We start from the raw sequence: 18,971 nt of genomic DNA on the forward strand, positions 1-18,971 counted from the left end.
CGGGACAGCCCAGCTCCCCGCCGCTGATTCCCTGAGATGCCCAGTTCTCTTGGAGACGGCGGCGGCGGCGGCGCGCCGAGGGGACTGTGTTGGGCGGAAGAAGTCGAGCCCGAGGCATTTCCGGTTCCGGTGTCAGTGTAAGGCGCCGCCGCCGCCGCCGCCGCAGCTGCCAGAGCCGCGATGCCTAAAGGAGGTGAGGAGCGGGCGCGTGAACCCCGTGGGCCTCGAGGGGCGATCCCAGTCTGGCTCCCGCTGCCCCAGCCCTCGGGCGTCTCAGAGAGCGGCGCAGAGGGAGGATGTCCGTGCCGGCTGAGGGCCAGGCCTAGGCCTCGACGCCGAATTGTCCCGATGGAGAGACTGAGGACCATAGTGGCCTCAAACCACTCCCTCGGGGGTCTGCGGAGACTCGGAGGCTCCGGGTCCTCGCCGACGCTGAAGGCCAGACCTAGGGCGCGCTTCTCCCCGGGGATGGGGGGCGGGGTGGGGTCTGGATCTTTCTCTATTCTAGGCTCGCCGGAGACTGAGTCACCGTGTCCAGCGCCTGTGCAGGGCCCACTTGCCTCGTGTGTAAAACGTGGGCCCTCATGGGCTCTGGGTAGGGAGGCCTGCCTAATGAGACATAAGGTGATGCTCTTGAGCCCGGCAGACTCAGCTTTGGCTGCCCTCTTCAACAGCAGCTTGATGTGTATCTTTGAGTCAGTCCCTTAACCTCCCTGTGTCTTGGTTTCCTCATTTGCAAATAAGGGTTATAATTGTACCTACCTCATAGTATTGATGCGAGGCTTAAACTAGGTAATCCCATGGAGTGCGCATATGTGCCTAGTAAGCTTTAACTCTTGTTATTTGTAAACTTTTGTCAGTTCCTTGGCCAAGAAGGTAAAGAATCCGTGGCTTCCCAGTACATTGCTCGTCTTCCTCTGTCCTTTTTTTCCGAAGAGTCAGTAGTTCTCGATTGGAGGCCCATCCAGTGGCTTTGGACAGGATATCTACCATTTTCCAGACTGTTCTCATCTGGAACACCTGGCTGATAACCCCTAAGTTGGAGAGTTGGGATTAGGGGTAATAAAATGATAGAGCACTTGAAGTGTCTAGCTAGCTCCTGGCACAGAACAGATATTCAGTTAATGTTGGCAGCTCATGTGTCATGTTGATTGAGATGTATCAGGAAAATCTACTTGGAACTTTTTCAAACCTGAATGACTTCCTGACTCTACTTCCAGAGATAATTGGACTTTACAGAGTTTAATCCATTTAAAACTAGGTATCTGCTGGTTTAGTCTGTGGTAGGAAGAGCCATGTCTCCTCTGTATTCCTTAGTTTCTTGTTATGCACAAGGAGGATGCTAAGTGAGCCCTTCTGACTCCAGAATTCTGGCTCTAGGAGTTCTACTTAATAGGCACTTTGAGGCAAGGTTGGAGGGTACAATTAGAAAGTCCTAAACATGAATTCTTGGTTAAATGACATGGCCTTTTGACTTGTGAAAAACTTTATGTATAAACAAGATTTACATTTATTGCTTTACATTAATTTGCTTTACAAGCAAAGCAAAACATGAAAATGTTAAAGTATCAAATTCCTCATGAACAAAGAACCAATATTTGTTTCTGTTTAAAAACTGAAGCATTTTTAAAGGCATGAAGAGCTGATAAAAGTTATTGTAGACCAAACTAAACTAAGGTCAGCATCTCATAGCCAAGTGTGCAGGATGGAAGCCTATAGTAGCCAATTTTGAGTTACTATTGCCTGGAATTTTCAGAGGGCAAGAAAGGGTGTTGGTTTCTTATAATGGCAAGCTTGATCTTTCACAATAGGACTTTCATGAGCATAGACCGAGACACTCCTGGGAACCCAGGTAGTCATTAAAATTGGGTGGTGTACTTTGTAGCAGCCCAATTATGGCTATGCAGCTGCTGTCTAGGAAATTAGGGAGGCCAGTATCTCTGTTGCTGTCTCTGGAGTCCAGAGCAGCTCCGACTGTCTAATACAGATTCTCTGCTATCAGTGAGAGACTCACTGGAAATCAGGTGGACTACAGCTTTCAGGAAAGGTGGGGATGGGTCAAAGCCACAGCTAATCCAGTATCCTCTGGGACCAGTAGAAGGGTTATAAAACTGGCTGATAGCTTTAGCAGGGGTCAGTCTATAAAACTGATACTCTTAGATGAACTTTAATTGCTAATCATACATATATTTTAAATTTCAAATTTTTATTGTTGAGAGTATTATAGATGTTCCTCTTTTCCCCCCTTGTCTCCCCTCCACCCAGTTTCTTCCCCACCCCAGGCCTTCACCACCCTATTTTCTGTGTCCCATAGGTAATGCATATATGCATGTAAGATTTTTGGTTAATCTCTTCCCACCCCCTTCCCTCTGAGATTCATCAGTCTCTTCCATGTTTCTATGCCTCTGATTCTATTTTATTCATCAGTTTATTTTGTTCATTAGATTTCTTGTTCATTTATTTTATTTTTAGATTCAATTGCTGATAGATATATGTGTATTGCCATTTTATTGTTCATATTTTTAATCGTTTTTTCTTCTTCCTCTCTTATTTATATATTTTTATTGATTTCAGAGAGGAAGAGAGATAGAAACATCAGTGATGGAGAATCATCGATTGGCTGCCTCCTGCACACCCCCTAGTGAGGATTGAGCCCACAACCCAGGCATGTGCCCTTGACCAGAATCGAACCCGGGACCCTTCAGTCTGCAGGCTGATGCTCTATCCACTGAGCCAAACCAGCTAGGGCGTCTTTTTAAAGAATACCCTTCAGCCCAGCTGGCATGGCTCAGTGGTTAAGCATCAGCCTATGAATCAGGAGGTCACAGTTTGATTCCCCATCAGGGCACATGTCTGGGTTGCGGGCTTGATCCCCTGTGTGGGGCATGCAGGAGGCAGCCAATCAGTGATTCTCATCATTGATGTTTCTATCTTTTTCTCCCTCTTCCTTCTTCTCTCTGAAATCAATCCTATATAATAAAACCCTAATATGCAAATCAATTGAAAGGCAGAACAACCAGTCACTATGATGCACAGTGACCACCAGGGGGCAGACGCTCAATGCAGTAGCTGCCCCCTGGTGGTCAGTGCACTCCCACAGGGGGAGTGCTGTTCAGCCAGAAGCCAGGCTCATGGCTGGTGAGCGCATTGGCGATGGTGGGACCTTCTCCTGCCTCTGCTGCAGGCAGCCAGTAAGAAGCGAGGGGTCCTGGACTGTGAGAGGGTGCAGGCTGGGCTGAGGGACCCTGCTTCCCGCCCCCGCCCCCAGTGCACGATTTTCGTGCACCGGGCCTCTAGTAAATATATATTTAAAAACAAACAAAAAATGAATACCCTTCAACGTTTCATGTAGTACTGGTTTGGTGATGAACTCCTTTTGCTTTTTCTTGTCTGTGAATCTGTGTATCTGACCTTCAATTCTAAATTATAGCTTTGCTGGGTAGAGTAATCTTGGTTATAGGTCCTTGCTATTTATCACTTGAATATTTCTTGCCACTCCCTTTTGGTCTGCAAAGTTTCTGTTGAGAAATCAGCTGACAGTCGTATGGATACTCCCTTGTAGGTAACTAACGGTTTTCTCTTTCTGCTTTTAAGAGTATTTGTCTTTAGCTCTTGGCATTTTAATTATTATTATTTTTTTTAAAGGAATGGGTATTTTATTTTTTATTTTTTTGTTAATCCTCACCCAAGGATATTTTTCCATTGATTTTTAGAGAGAGTGGAAGAGAGAGGGAAAGACAGAAATATCAATGTGAGAGAAACACTTTGATTGGTTACCTCCTGCACAAGCCCTGACTAGGGCCCAGGCCAGGAATGAGCCTGCAACCAAGATTGTGCCCTTGACCTGAATCGAACTCGGGACCCTTCGGTCCACAGGTTGATGCTCTGTTCACTGAGCCAAACTGGCTAGGGCTTGGCATTTTTTTCCTTCCTTTTGTGGGGACAGGGGAGGGAGCATGGAGCAAGGCTGCCCTGGAGGCAGTGGACTTGTGAGGCAGTGGTGGTGGTGGCAGGACAGCGTGGGTCCGCACAGCCCTCCCCGCAGCTGGGGCTCTTCGGAGCCCAGGCCCAACCCTACTGGGCTCTGGACACGGCTTTGTCTCCTCTTCCATGCTCTTGGCTGCAGGCTGCCGCCTCCTCTCTGAAACCAACTAACCCGGACTAGGGCTTGGCATTTTAACTATGATGTGTCTTAGTGTGGTCCTCTTTGGGCTCCTCTTGTTTGGGACTCTGTGCTTCCTGGACTTGTAAGTGTATACATGATTTTCAAAAAGTAATCTGAATTAATTCTACAGCATATATATATATATATATATATATATATATATATATATATACACACACATACACAGACACACACACACACACACACACATACATATATGTATATATATACATGCCTAAGCACTGTTATGACCGGCCGACTGGTCGCTATGATGCGCTTCCCCCTGATGGTCAGTGCACTCCCACAGTCCCTCCCCCACGCTGGCTGGCCCCAATCCTGACTGGGTGAGGGACCCCACCCGTATACAAATTCATGCACCGGGCCTCTAATAGGCTAATAATTAGCCTAACATGTCTACCCCTAATAAACCAGCCTAATGATAATAGCCTAAACCTATCAATAGTATTATTTTCTGATTCTCTATCTACCCCACTACTTATACTATCCACCTGACTGTTACCACTTATGATTGTTGCTAGTCAGTTTCACCTGGCCAAAGAACCTTAAACGGGAAAAAATTATTAATATACTAGAGGCCCAGCGTGCACGAAATCGTGTGTGGTTAGGGTCCGTAGGTCTAGCCTGGCCTCCTTTGCTGGCCTCTGCCACCCTGCGATGCTACGTGAAGCTCCCTGCCCCAAGACGCTCTGCGATGCTCGCGGCCCCTCGACTGCTCCACGAGGCTCCCCCAGCCCCACCACTGCTCCTTGAGGCTCCTCCCAACCCGCCATGCTCCGTGAAATTCCCCCCGCCCTGCGACTGCTCCGCTAAGCTCGCTGCCACCCTGCGAAGCAGCCCGCTGCTGCAGCTCAACAGTCCCCAGTCCCGCCCACCACCACCACCACCACAACCCCCTTCATGGTGAGCAGCTCAGGGGGAGGAGGGGCTCGAGAGGTGCTCCATGCACTCCATGGTGACCGGTTGTCCGTTTGGTTATGACGGCACCTGGCTCTGTATATATTAGGATTATTACATTCTCTAAATGTTCTTGATCATAACATTTTCAGCTATAGAATTTTATATCTTATTTGAAGCCACACTAGTCCCCATTCTTATTACCCACTGAGGGCGGCAGACTGAGTGACTTAATGCATGAATCTATTTCTTATTTTACACTCCATTAGGGTCACTACCTTTACTAATCACATTAACTTACATTCAACATACTGTAGGCTCACTAAATTTTTTATTGACCCAATATTGAGTTAAACCATTAGTATGTTCTTGAGGTAACACATTATTGTGACTAGCGTACATGATAGCTTTTATAGTAAAGACTAGAGGCCCAGCGCACGATTAAATTGTGCGGGTAGGGTCCCTAGGCCTAGCCTCCTGCGATCAGGGCCATCTTCTGCCTGTTCGCCAGTCCCCAGGCCCAATGCTGCCTCCGCCGCCACCACTGAGCTGCCAGGCTGTTGGGATCACCAGCTCATCCCCAGCCGCTGCCGCTGGGACTTGAGGCGCTGATGAAGGGGACCACAGCAGGGGATCCGGGTGCACACGTGGGATCCTGGAGCCGGCACGGACAACCGACTCCCCGCCTCCGATGGCAGGGGAGCTGGGTGTCCTGGGTGTCCGAGGCAGCCCCCCCTTAGCGGCCGCCAATCCGGCCATTGAGAGGCGCAGGGGGCGGTACTCCCGCCCCCCGTGCCTCTCAATGGCCGGATATGCCACCCCGAGTCCCAGTCGTGGGCGTAGCAGAGTGATGGTTATTTGCATATTACCTTTTTATTAGGTAGGATACTTTATATGGTCTCCATCTCTGACTGCCAAAAGCACATGTTAAAGCCCCTATTTCATGTTCTGTAGTATTAGCAACTATAATGCTAAAGTTAGGATGATACGGAATACTATGAATTACTATATTATTAAATCCTGTTACTAATTTTATAGCATACCCTTTCTTAATATTATCTTTACTAGAGGCCTGGAGCACGAAATTCATGCACTGGTGGGGAGGGCCCCCCCCCCCCCCCCCCCGAGCCTGGCCTGTGCCCTTTCACAGTGTGGGAGCCCCGCGATTGATTACCCCAAAGAGGTAGACCCCACGCACCCATCCGGGGCTCCTTGATGGATTGCCCCAAAGAGGTAGGCCGGAGCTGTGGGACCTGCCTCCATGCCACATGGAGCTGCAGGACCCCTGGCCTCATCGCGCACGCAGCGTGAAGCCCCTGCCCATCTACACGTGCACGCAGCCCTGCCCACCTGTGCGCGCCCGCTGCACACACAGCCTTCTGGTGATCACTCATTACAGTGTGAGGGCATCATGGCGTGAGGGCGTCATGACCACATAGGCTTTTATTAATAGGACGGGGTATACTATACTATTTCTTTCACCAGGTAAGGGAAGTTTTCTGTCATTATTTCTTCAGATAGGTTTTCAATGTCTTGCTCTCTATCTTCTTCTGGCACCCTCATAATGCAAATGTTGGTATGTGTGAAGTTGTCCCAGAGGCTTCTTACACTGTCTTCATGTTTTTGGATTTTTTTTTTTTCTTTTTGCTCTTCTGATTGGGTGTTTTTTGCTTCCACATATTCCATATCCTTGATTGAATCCTCTACTTTCCTGTTGAATCCCTATAAATTATTCTTTATTTCAGTTAGTGTATGCTTAATTTCTGAGTGGTCTTTTTTTTATGTCTTTGACATTTTCACTGAGGTCCTTGGAAGTCTCATTAAGTTCCTTGAAACTCATTAAGTCTCTTAAAGCTCTCATTAAGATCTTTTAGTAATCTTATAACCATTGCTTTGAACTTTGTATCCAGTAGTTTGCTTGCTTCCATTTATTTCATTTATAACATGTTTCTTTGTCTCCCCATTTTGACTTCCTCCCTGTGTTTGTTTCTATGTATTAGGTAGAGCTGTTACATTTCATGGAATTGATAGAGTGGCCTTGTGTAGTAGGTATCCTGTAGGGCCCAGTGTCTCAGCCTCCCCGGTCATCTGAGCTGAGCACTCTAGGTGTGGTCTGTGTGCACAGTCTTGTAGTTGAGCCTGGGGGGAATTGGCCTCTAGGCCAATTGGCTGTGAGGGCCAGCTGCGTCTGCAATGGAAGAGCTGCTATTCAGGAGACACCTCTGTGGAGCAGGACTTCCTTCAGTGGGGTTTTGATGCTCACTGAGTCTGCCCCTTGAGTGTGTCGCTCTTGGATGTTTAGAGTTGTAATCTGATATGGTCTGAAGCTGTCCACCGGGTCATTGGCTGGGGCCACCGGGCAGGAGCTACAGTGAGATCTGCAGATGGCTGCTATTTGTATTGGGCTAGGACCATGGTCGACAAACTGCGGCTCATGAGCCACAAGCAGCTTTTTGGCCCCTTGAGTGTGGCTCTTCCACAAAATACCACGGCCTGGGCAAGTCTATTTTGAAGAATTGGCATTAGAAGAAGTTTAAGTTTAAAAAATTTGGCTCTCAAAAGAAATTTCAATCATTGTACTGTTGATATTTGGCTCTGTTGACTAATGAGTTTGCCGACCACTGGGCTAGGAAGTGCTCAGGCGAGGTCCAGCTGTGAGGCAAGGCAGACTGGTGTTAGTGCTGGGTCTTTTGCCTTTTAATTGATAGGTTTGGGGTAAGCTGCCCCAGCTGCTGCTTGTTTAAGAGAATTTAGCAAAGTCTGGAGCCTGAGCCCAGACAAGCCATTCATATGGAAAAGCAACTGCAAACAGCTTGGGTCGAGGCTGCAAATTGGGTGGGGCAGGGTCTCAGGAAATCATCAGGGTGGTGCAAACAGTGTGTTCCAGGCTGATGGAGACTCAGATATGGCTGCCAGTCAGCTCTGCGATAGGGGAGGTTCCAGCACAGGAACAATGACCCCTGCAAGCACCCCTGTCTAGGAGAATGCTGCCCCCAAGTTTCTGCCCCCATGCCAGACAGTCCAGTTTTCCCCTGTATGTCCCTGGATTCCCCCAAAGCCGCTTCCCAGCGCTGGAGCTTAGAGGAATTGGGACCCTGTAAGTTTATGTGCAGGCCATTTAAGAGGAACTTCTGGGACTCCAACAGCCTCCATGTCACTCAGCAATAATCCCCCACTAGTTTTTACAGCCTGAAGTTATAGGGACTTATCTTCTCAGTTCTGGAACCCTGGGCTAGGGGTCTAGTTTGGGCTGGGACTGTCTGCTTCTCATGGGAGGCCTTGGAGATAGCCCTTCCAATTAAAGAAATATCACACGTGTGTGTCAGACCAGCCTGTTCCACGCCTTCACACCTTCTATCAGTCCCAATGCACTTTCTTCTTTACTTCTCTAGTTGTAGGACTTCCATGCAGTTGGATTTCAGGTGGTTCTGAATGATGGTTGTTCTGTATTTTAGTTGTAATTTTTTTTTTTTAATATATTTTATTGATTTTTTACAGAGAGGAAGAGAGAGGGATAGAGAGTTAGAAACATCGATGAGAGAGAAACATCAATCAGCTGCCTCTTGCACACCCCCTACTGGGGATGTGCCCGCAACCAAGGTACATGCCCTTGACCGGAATCGAACCTGGGACCCTTGAGTCCGCAGGCCGACGCTCTATCCACTGAGCCAAACCGGTTTCGGCATTAGTTGTAATTTTGATGTAGTTGTGGGTCACGGTGAGTACCAGGGTTTACCTACATTGCCATCTTGGTTCTCCTGCTAGTCATATTTTAACACTTAGATGGTAGTCAGGTTTATTTTCAACTTTAACTATGTTTCTTATACAAGTACAAGAAAGTTTTCTCCAAAAGGTTTTTAAGTTTTCTCTTTCTATCATACCACTTAGATGAAGTATCTTGTATTCCCTAGCATCTGTGGTAAATCATCTATGTGGCTTTGTCCCTCCCCCCAATACTATCCTATCTAATAAAAGAATAATATGCAAATTTACCGTCACTCCAACACACAAGATGGCTGCCCCCATGTGGTCAAAGATGACTGCCCCCATGTGGACACAACATGGCCGCCACAAGATGGCCAGCAGGGGAGGGCAGTTGGGGGCGATCAGGCCAGCAGGGGAGGGCAGTTGGGAGGAACCAGGCCTGCAAGGGAGGGCAGTTGGGGGCGATCAAGCCTGCAGGGGAGGGCAGTTAGGGGTGACCAGGCCGGCAGAGGAGGGAAGTTGGGGGTGACCGGACCTGCAGGGAAGGGCAGTGGGGGGGGGGGAACCCAGGGCTATAGGGGAGAGCAGTTGGGGGGACCAGGCCTGCAGGGGAGGGCAGTTATGGGTGACCAGGCCTGCAGAGGAGGACAGTTAGGGGCAATCAGGCTGGCAAGGGAGCAGTTAGGCATCAGTCAGGCTGGCAGGCAGAAGCAGTTAGGGGCAATCAGGAAGGCAGGCAGGCGAGCAGTTGGGAGCCAGCAGTCTTGGATTGTGAGAGGGATCCCAGATTGGAGAGGGTGCAGGCTGGGCTGAGGGACAAACCCCCCCCACCCCCCACGCATGAATTTTGTGCACCGGGCCTCTAGTGTTCTCATAATTGCATCTATCTATGTTTGGATTCTAAGGGACCAGGTGACTTAGCCAGGCACTACATGCAGTATGCTCTCCCCTATATCCTCCCCTCAGGTCTTGTTTGTGGGAGCCTGCATCCAGCACATAGTTTAGTGCTGCATCAGGTGGTCACATGTTGCCTCTTTTTTTCCTTTGAGTATATGAGGATGGGGAAGTTTAGGTTTGGGTTGTGTTTGGTGAGGGACAGGTGAGGTCTGCAATCTCTGATGAGAGTGCCTCAAGCAGGACACAGCTCTCTGGGGGCTCGGCAATTAAGGAAGTTGCTTCCCTCCCGTCTTCCTAAATTGCCAATCCTCTTGCAGGGAGAAAGGGAGGCCACAAAGGCCGGGCACGGCAATACACGAGCCCTGAGGAGATTGACGCACAGCTCCAAGCTGAAAAGCAGAAGGCCAGGGTGAGTACATTGTGTCCCAGGGTGGTTCTCTGCCTCTGGCACCCAGATAATCCTGGCAAGGACCACCCATTCTCAGGAAGAAGCCTACACCTGGAATCTGGGGGAGCAGCAAGGAGAAGGCATGAGTCTCAGAACAACCAATGCTGGCCATCCTCTGATTGGATCAATTAGAACTTTGTTCAGTCAACAACGGTTGCCTTAGTGAGTCTCTGTTCTTGTTCCTGTGTTCCCACCTTCCAGGGGTTCTCCCTTTGCCAGGCTTTAGGTTGAGCTCCCAGCACCACCTCTTGTCTGTTCCAGCCATACAGGACTGCTTGCCAAACCCAGCATAATATAATGCCCTGCCTTCCCATACCCCTACCAGGCAAAGTAACATTTGTTCCCCAGACCTTACTCAATGTCACCTCTTCTGTGACTCTCACTGGTGCTACCCACCCTTCCCTCTCCAGTGCAAGCTTAGTAGTTAGCTCTACTTTGCTTTTTCCAGACAACTTACAGGAAACAAAATGTTTCTGTCATTGTTCTTGTTCGTGTCCCCTGCCACACCATTAGATTCTCATCTGCGTAAGGGCTGAAGGAAGCACAGTCAGGTTAGGGTAGAGGGGCCGGGGTACAAGGAAGGAGGGCCTGCCTTGTGAGGGGGTTGGCAGCTGAGCAGGACCTTGGAGAATATGTACAGGTTTTGTAAGGGATCTCTTTGGTGGGGAGGCAAGAAAAGTGGAGGAAAGTGGTGTGCCAGGGCATTGTCTTAGGAAGCTGGTGTAGCAGGGCATCACTGCCACTGATTGTGGGAGTGGAAAGCAGGGGAGGACTTGTCCAATAAAAGTGAGTATGATTTGACAGCTGCACAGGGCAGCTGGGGAAGCAGAAGAGAAGCTGAACAGTACCAGCACCACAGCTGAGTCCTTCTGACCTTGGGAGATGAGGTACCTAGCCTGGGAGAAGGAACAGGGTCTTTATGGCTGTGTGAGGGGCTTACTGGACTGTGGGAATGACTTCCAAGCTGCAGAGTCTAATGGATAGGCTCCTTCTGTCCCAGGTCCCCCCGGGGGACCAGGATCTTGGAGTAGGAGCCTTGTCATCCTTGATCTCGGCCTTCTCAAGGTCCACAGTCTAGATGTAGTTGGGGCGGGAGGCGGGGGGGGGTGATAGTCTTGTGGTTTTGTTTTGCATTTTTAATTCTGTAGGTTGTCCATTTCTGAAATAGGAAGAAGAGGAACAAGGAGAAGAAGATGGAGATGGGGCTGCAGGTGACCCCAAAAAGGAGAAGAAATCACTAGACTCAGATGAGAGTGAGGATGAAGAAGATGATTACCAGGTACTGAGCTTGGTGGGGGCCTGAGACATGAACTCATCCATTCAACAAACATTTATCAAGTGCCTGTTGATCACCAGTCCCAATGGTAGATGCAGACAGAGTCCTTGCTCTTAAGGGTTTACATAACGATGTTTTTGTCAAAGGTGGACCACATAGATGATGGTGGTCCCATAAGATTATAATGGAGCTGAAAATTTCCTGTCATCTAGGGACATCATAGCCATCGTAACATTGTGGTATAACGCATTACTCACGAAATGTATGGTGATGCTGTGTAAACAAACCTACCAGTCATGTAAATGCATAGCACGTACACTTACTTAGGCTATACCAGTGGTCGGCAAACTCATTAGTCAACAGAGCCAAATATCAACAGTACAACGATTGAAATTTCTTTTGAGAGCCAAATTTTTGCTCTCAAAATTTTTTAAACTTAAACTTCTTCTAACGCCACTTCTTCAAAATAGACTCACCCAGGCCGTGGTATTTTGTGGAAGAGCCACACTCAAGGGGCTAAAGAGCCACATGTGGCTCGCGAGCCGCAGTTTGCCGACCACTGGGCTATACCATCTAGGTTTGTGTAAGTGTACTCTAATGTTCGAACAATGGCGAAATCGCCTACTGATGTATTTTTTAGTATGTATCACTGTTAAGGGGCACATGATTGTATGGACAATAGGGAAGTAAATGAACGATGTAATTTCAAGTAGTGGAAGTATTACAGATAAAATGGACTGTGATCAAGGATACTTGGGAGTAGTGTGTGGTAAGGAGGTTACTTTTAAACTGAGATCTCAAACAAGATGGAACCGGCAATGCAGAGCAGTCGAGGCAGCCAGATTAGTAAGTGCAAAGTTCCTGGGGTGGAACTACCTAATCATGTTTAAAAAATAGGAGGAGGTTGGTGGGACTGTGACTTGGATAAGGAGTAGAGTGGTTAGGGATGAAGGAGGAAAGGTTGACAAGGGCAGCTCTGGTATGGCTGTTGAAGGGGTTTGGGTTTCACTGTAGGTGGGCAGTGGGCAGCTGGTGGGGGTCTCGAAGTTGGAGAGAGAGAGGAACTGATGTGCTTTTTAAAAGATTGTTTTGGCTGCTCTGCAAAGTGAATTGTGGGGTGTTGAGTTTGGGAAGCAGTGAAATGTTGGTAGGTATCCAGCCAAGAATTTGTGGTTTATATTAGGGTGGTGGCAATGGCAGTGCAGAAAAGTGATTTTAGAGATAGACTTAGTGAGGTTTGTTGAGGGTTGGGTGAGGGGGCTGAGGTAAGAAGGAATAAGGCCATGCTTAGGGTTCTGGGGAGGAGCAGGGTGGGTTGGGGGTGAATCTTAAGTTCTGTTTTAGACACATTAAGTTTGTGGTATCAGTTATCCAAATTGAGGTGCATAGATGTAGCCAGATTGGACATAGGTATCTGCAGCTCTGTACAGTGGTCAGATTGACTGGTGTTTAGAAGCTGTCTTTCCGGTCACTTTATTAAAGAGAAAGATGGGGTTGGCAGGGTCTGATATGTTGACCAAATCTATTACATCGAGAACTTGTGCTCTCATTTCTTTCTGAACTTCTCTGGGATGTGGGAGGTTCAGGCTCCAGGTTCTTGGGCCAGCATTTGGGCCAGCATTCAAAACTCAGAGGCTGTGATCTGATGGCTAAAGTCATATTTCCCTCCTGTCAGCTTAGATGGCTAAGAATTAGAATTGGTCCTGAGACCATCATTGGCCCACCGTACTCTGGGGATCCAGCATTGCATGTTGTAGTCAGGTGTGAGATTCCATGGAAAATAGCTTTTGGAGTCTGAACTTAAAGTGGAGGAGTAGTGAGTGCTCTGTGCTGGGCAATTTTGATTTGGGCTTGGGTTCACATCTCATCTATTGTCTACTTATTGGTTGGCTTTAGGCAAGTTATTTAATCCTGTGCCTCCATTTTGTCACCTTTGAAAGTGGGATAATAATCCCTGGCTGCTGGGACTTAGCATAGGTTGGGCTCGAAGTCATACACACTAGTTCTCCTGTACCTCCCATGCTGGTACTGGTAAAGACAATCCTGTGAGGTTTTGGGCCAAGCATCTGGGGTGGGCTGGGGTGGAACAGGAGTTTATCCCCATCCACATGGGCTGTTGGGAGATGTTGGAAGTGGCCTTCAGGGGCTCTGCAGGACCTAAACTTCTCCAACAGCCAGCTTCTTGTCCTATCTTAGCAAAAGCGCAAAGGTGTGGAAGGCCTTATCGACATCGAGAACCCCAACCGAGTGGCACAGACAACCAAAAAAGTCACACAACTGGACTTGGATGGGCCCAAGGAGCTTTCCAGGAGAGAACGGTAACCTCCGCTGCTGGGCCTGGTGACCTGAGCACATAGGCCAGGGGCTGACCTGTGGGGGCTGCGGCACCCACCTCCACTGAGGCCCCCGCTTCCTGGGCTCTGAGATCTCCAGTGGCTTCAGCTATGGTGTTGATCTCTGTTTCATCTCATTCCCTAAAGGCTCTTTAGAGCAGCGGTCGCCAACTGGTGGTCCACAGACCACTGGTGGTCCATAAGGTCCGAAAGGTTGGTGACCGCTGCTCTAGAAGCTTCTCCACAAAACAAAAAAGCAGAATTTTAAAATTCACCAATAGAAACAGGAGAGCAGATTCAGACCTGAGTTTTGCACTTGAATTAATCCCCCGTGTTACAGAGGGTTTTGCTATAGTTCCTGCTTCCATTGCACCCCACTCCAGGGACACTTCCCTTATCCAGCCTGATTTCATCATTCCTGGCCTGTATCCATCTTTAATGTCATGGCTATGAGAAGAGGAGGGGATTTGGGGCCTGTGGAGTCCAGAAGACAGCACAGTGCAGGGAGATCCACTGGCTGCCCAGCCCTCTCCAAGTCTTAGGTGAAAATGGAACAGCAGATAATTTCCTTGTAGATTGTGTGAGGATCATAGTAAAGCACGAAGGTGCCCTGCACACGGCCAGTTTTCCATAAGCAGTAACCTGACTTTTGATGGCTGCCAGGTGACATCAAGAGCCTTACAAGAGGTTGAAGGTCGTTAGGGAAAGCTGCTCTGTTTTTTTCTTCTGACTAGGCTGCTGGGATTTATTTATTTTATTTTTAAATATATTTTATTGATTTTTTTACAGAGAGGAAGAGAGAGGGATAGAGAGTTAGAAACATCGATGAGAGAGAAACTGCCTCTTGCACACCCCCTACTGGGGATGTGCCCGCAACCAAGGTACATTCCCTTGACCGGAATTGAACCTGGGACCCTTGAGTCTGCAGGCCGAAGCTCTGTCCACTGAGCCAAACCGGTTTCGGCAGGCTGCTGGGATTTAAATCCACCTCCCTGTGCTGGTTCCATGAGGGGACTGTGAAAATCCCACGAGGAAGGGGTCTGTTAAAACCCATGAGGAAGGTCCACAAGCTTGGGTGTGATTAGAGGCTTTGATGGACTCTACTCCTCCAATAGATTCCTTCTCACCAGTGAAAAGGGATTCTGTTGCTGCTCCTGCCTTTTGGGTTGCAGAGTGAAAGCCATAAAGACCTGCACCGTGCCTGGCACTTAGCCTTCACTGAGGGGGCCCTGAGAGCCTTCAGGCAACCTTGCTTATCATCCAGATGCCTCCGTGACCCCCTCCTCCCTCCTAGTGTAGGCTGACAGGTATTCCTGTCTTATCTTTTTAGTAAGTGTTTTGTCCAGAGTCTTCTGGGTGAGATATCTGCACATCCAACTTTGATTGCTGGGGGTTTTCCCCTCCCCTCTGGCCATGCCCTATGCCTCGTTTTTCATTACTCCCCAGCCCTGTGTGCTATGAGGCCAATGGGATGCCCAGTCTCTCCCTTCTCCAACCTCCTGCCAGGTGGGACTTCTTTGCCACCTCCAAAATCGGCTCTTCCAAGAACCTGGTGTAAATGAGACACTCTAATCTCTCACCCTGACAGGTGCCCATTCCAGTTCAGAATCTCAGGCTTGGGAAGAAGATCCTCAAAGGGAAACTAATGACCCTCCCCTCTCTCTACTTATGGTGTTGGTGGCTGTCACCTTTGTCCCATGGGAGTCCAGCTCTTATTCACACCCCTATGAATGCCCCCCACCCCCCTTGGAGGCAGTCTCATGCACATCTGAGCTGCACTGAGAATGTGCAGTGTCGTGTCTACCTGGATTGGGTGTGCCTAGTTCCCATCCATGGCCATTTGGTTCACTCCTTTCTCCACCCCTTATAGAATGTGGTTTCTATTGCCTTCCTCCTCCTGGTCATCTTCTGTGGACACAGTTCACTTGGTTTTGGTTCTTTCTCATCAGATTCTAGTGGACACCAGATTCTAGTCAGCCATACCCTGCCCACTCCTCACCACCCCAGCCAGACATGGTCCATACTGTGTTAAGGCTTTCCCAAGGTCACAGGCCCTGAGCCTACCCACTTATCCCGTGTCTTCCATCTGAGGAGGCTGAGTACATAACTTGAGCTTCCAGCCCCTTGAGTCTGCCATGCAGAGGTCCAGACTGGTCCCTCTGCGTGTTTTGTTTGGTGAGTGTCCATCAGGGAGGGGCACATGGAGCCAGGGGCCCTCCCGGAGCCAGGGGCCCTCCCTTAGCCAGGGGCCCTCCACCACTTGGGTCTAGGTCTGAGTACTTGGCCATTTTTCTGGCTCCTACATCCACCTCAGCTGATAATGGTGGGGAAGATGTCCCTTGTGACACTATTTTATCCAAACAGAGAAGAAATTGAGAAGCAGAAAGCAAAAGAGCGTTACATGAAAATGCATTTAGCTGGGAAAACAGAGCAAGCCAAAGCTGACCTTGCCCGGCTGGCAATTATCCGAAAACAGCGGGAAGAAGCCGCCAAGAAGAAAGAAGAAGAAAGGAAAGGTAAGTCCCGGGTCACTGTAGCACTGCCTGACTGGTTCTGGGCATAAATGCTGCACTTCATTGTCCTTGTTGTGAAGGGGTGGGGTCAGATTGTTTGGTAGAGGCCCACCCTGTGTGGAAGTGGGAGTTCCTAACCCCTCCCCTCCAGGGTGCTCGGAGGGTCCCACAGCAGCGTAGGGTTAAACATGGGTTTGAACTTCAGCAGAGCACTGTCTGTGGCATCTGAGAGAGGCCTCAGGGATATATCAAGTGCAGGTCTTCGAGTTTGGGAGGTCCCACCAAGGTCTGGTGCCTTGTGTGGCTGGGGGAGCTGTCTGGGATAACCACTGTCTGTGTGAGGGGCTTGGGAGGTGGGGCAAGATGGGCTGGATTTCATGGCAGACTCAGATGAAATCTGGCCAAAGTGTCCTTTCTCCAGTGGGCCCAAGGTGGTAGAGGGTTCCTGTAGGCCAGGTTGGCTGTGGAAGTTGGTCTGGTTTACAGGAGCGTTTGACTCATGTTCTTATGTCTTTATCTCGTGCATTTTACATGTGGGACCATGAAAGCCCTTAGGGATCCTGCTATCCTGCCTCCTCACCAAACAGCAAGGAAACAGGCCTAGAAATGGGGAACCAGTTATCCAGGGGCATTGTTACCACACTGGAGATAATCTGGTTATCCCGGCTCCCTGCTAGTGGCTCTTGCTTCACAAATCCCAAGCAGGAAAGGACTTCCTGTGTAACTCTGAACATTGTTGCTGATTTTAGAGAATTCAGCATCTACTGGGAGAGATTGGAATTACTGGGTTCTGCCAGGGGCGGTGTAAAAAGAGTTTCTATTTTAGTCCTGGATTGGGTGTTGGTGGGTCTTTATGGAGTGGGCCCCAAACTCAGTGAGAAGGTCTGCACACCAGGGTTCAGTGGCTTCAGCAGAAATCCTTTTCCCGCTGGAGGGTATCAGGCAGGCCTCTCAGTCTCTGCCTGGTGAGCCAGTTGCACAAATGTTTTCTGAGGCCTATCAGACTTATAGTTCTGATTCTGGGAGTGGGGTTGGATATGTGGAGGGGTTGTTTTAACTACCCTTTCCTTCCCTTTCTACTCTTAGCAAAAGATGATGCAACTTTGTCAGGAAAACGAATGCAGTCGCTCTCGCTGAATAAGTAACAAGGCCTGAGGGAGGAGATACCAGGGAACTGGGCCATGCGGCCAGGACTGCTGCTGTGTCTCGCCCACCCTGTGCCCTGTCACCACTGCAGCAGCCCCTCAAGACAAGGAGTTCCCCACAGCCTGGGGTCTCCTCTTCATCTTGGCACGGAAATTGTTTGGGGGATGGTGGGTGGGGGGCTGGGGGGAGGGGGCAGCTGCTATCTTTGAGACCCAAAGATGCAGGACAGCATTTCATATGTAACCATTTGAATGTTTTTGCTGTTTTTAGAATTCAGAACTTTTGTTGGGGGTGCCTGGGAGGTGGGTTAAGAAGAGCGTCCATTTGTCCAGTAGATTGCACAGAAGGGGGTGGTTGTGCTGGGGGCTGCTGCTGGTGAGTTTGCAACAACCAGCCCATCTGTGTTGCCTGGGTGCTCACTCAGGGGCTGTCATCTGGGAGCCTGGGTCTCTGAGGGTCATGGCTCTTCCCATGGCCTCCCCTGTGCCCTTCTCTGCCCCATTCCCACCTTTCTGACCAGGGCCCATTCTTAACCCTACCCATGGATCATTTTAAGAAACCGCTGTTTACTGTGCAGCACCCAGGCAAAACATGCTCTACAAATCCAACTTGTATATTTGGCAGATTAAACTTGACATTATCGTAACCCTTGTTCCATGATCCATCTTTGGGCCCCTATGCCTGGGCCATTTTCACCCAGCAGGCATGTTGTCACTCTCAAAGCAGGCCTGCCCCACAGGTTCAGTTGGCACTGAGCAGGGTTTGGGGACTGGACCCTGGGCATCCAAACTGGAGACCTCACAATACAGGAGTTGGCCTTCTCCCTTTAACCAAGTAGGAATCTTATGTCAGAGTGGCCAGGGCCCTGTCCATGTCCACAGCAGGCTGGCAGCAGCACTGCACCTCCCTGTCCTGTCCTTCAGGTGCCCCCTGGTGGTAACAGCCTCAGGATTTCAGTGCAGGGAGGAAGCATCCTAATGGCTGATATCCAGCATGACTGCCAAGAGTTATCTCATTCAGTCCTTACCACCCTTTATGGGGGGATAGCAGCAGGGACGCTGGGGCTTAGCACAGTCACGGCTGCCTGCAGGCTCTGCCATAGTGCCTGTCCTGCCCCCCTGCAACCTCCTGAGAGGCGCTCTGTCTGCCTCATGAATAGCATCATCCTTTCTTTGCACATGGTCCTGGGAAGTCAGTGACTGGGTGCCAAGCAGGGAGTTTGACCTGAAGTCAGACGGGTTTAGTGGTCGAGCCCAACTCCCAGTGACCTCTACCACATTCCCTGGGCTTGGCCATGCTGGAGGTCACACCCTTGGGCACCTGAGGAGGGATACCACAGCTGCCAGCATACGCAGCTCATCCTGGCCTACAGAAACTCCCTCATTACTTAGATCAGTGGTCGGCAAACTCATTAGTCAACAGAGCCAAATATCAACAGTGAAACGATTGAAATTTCTTTTGAAAGCCAAATTTTTTAAACAAACTGTATAGGTAGGTGCATTGTTATTAACTTAATTAGGGTACTCCTAAGCTGGCCTTTGCTAAAAATTCAAGGGGCCAAAGAGCCGCATGT

The 18,971-nt window shown here is 49.3% G+C and overlaps 1 protein-coding gene across 1 annotated transcript; it reads left to right on the forward strand.

Moving 5' to 3' along the window:
- Positions 1-84: 84 nt before the first annotated feature.
- Positions 85-18,044, forward strand: PDAP1 (PDGFA associated protein 1). Its single transcript, XM_008141373.3, has 6 exons — positions 85-193; positions 10,000-10,091; positions 11,299-11,409; positions 13,603-13,724; positions 16,104-16,255; positions 17,339-18,044. The coding sequence occupies exons 1-6, from the start codon at positions 181-183 to the stop codon at positions 17,395-17,397; spliced, it is 549 nt and encodes a 182-aa protein (XP_008139595.1). The 5' UTR covers positions 85-180; the 3' UTR covers positions 17,398-18,044.
- The last annotated feature ends 927 nt before the right edge of the window (positions 18,045-18,971 follow it).

The sequence above is a fragment of the Eptesicus fuscus genome, chromosome 4 (assembly GCF_027574615.1).
Source record: "Eptesicus fuscus isolate TK198812 chromosome 4, DD_ASM_mEF_20220401, whole genome shotgun sequence".
Taxonomy (NCBI): domain Eukaryota; kingdom Metazoa; phylum Chordata; class Mammalia; order Chiroptera; family Vespertilionidae; genus Eptesicus; species Eptesicus fuscus.

Excerpts from the sequence above, each read along its gene's own strand:
- PDAP1 (XM_008141373.3), top strand. Across the intron at positions 11,410-13,602 it reads ATGAAGAAGATGATTACCAG|CAAAAGCGCAAAGGTGTGGA; the intron begins GTACTGAGCTTG and ends GTCCTATCTTAG. Across the intron at positions 13,725-16,103 it reads GAGCTTTCCAGGAGAGAACG|AGAAGAAATTGAGAAGCAGA; the intron begins GTAACCTCCGCT and ends TTATCCAAACAG.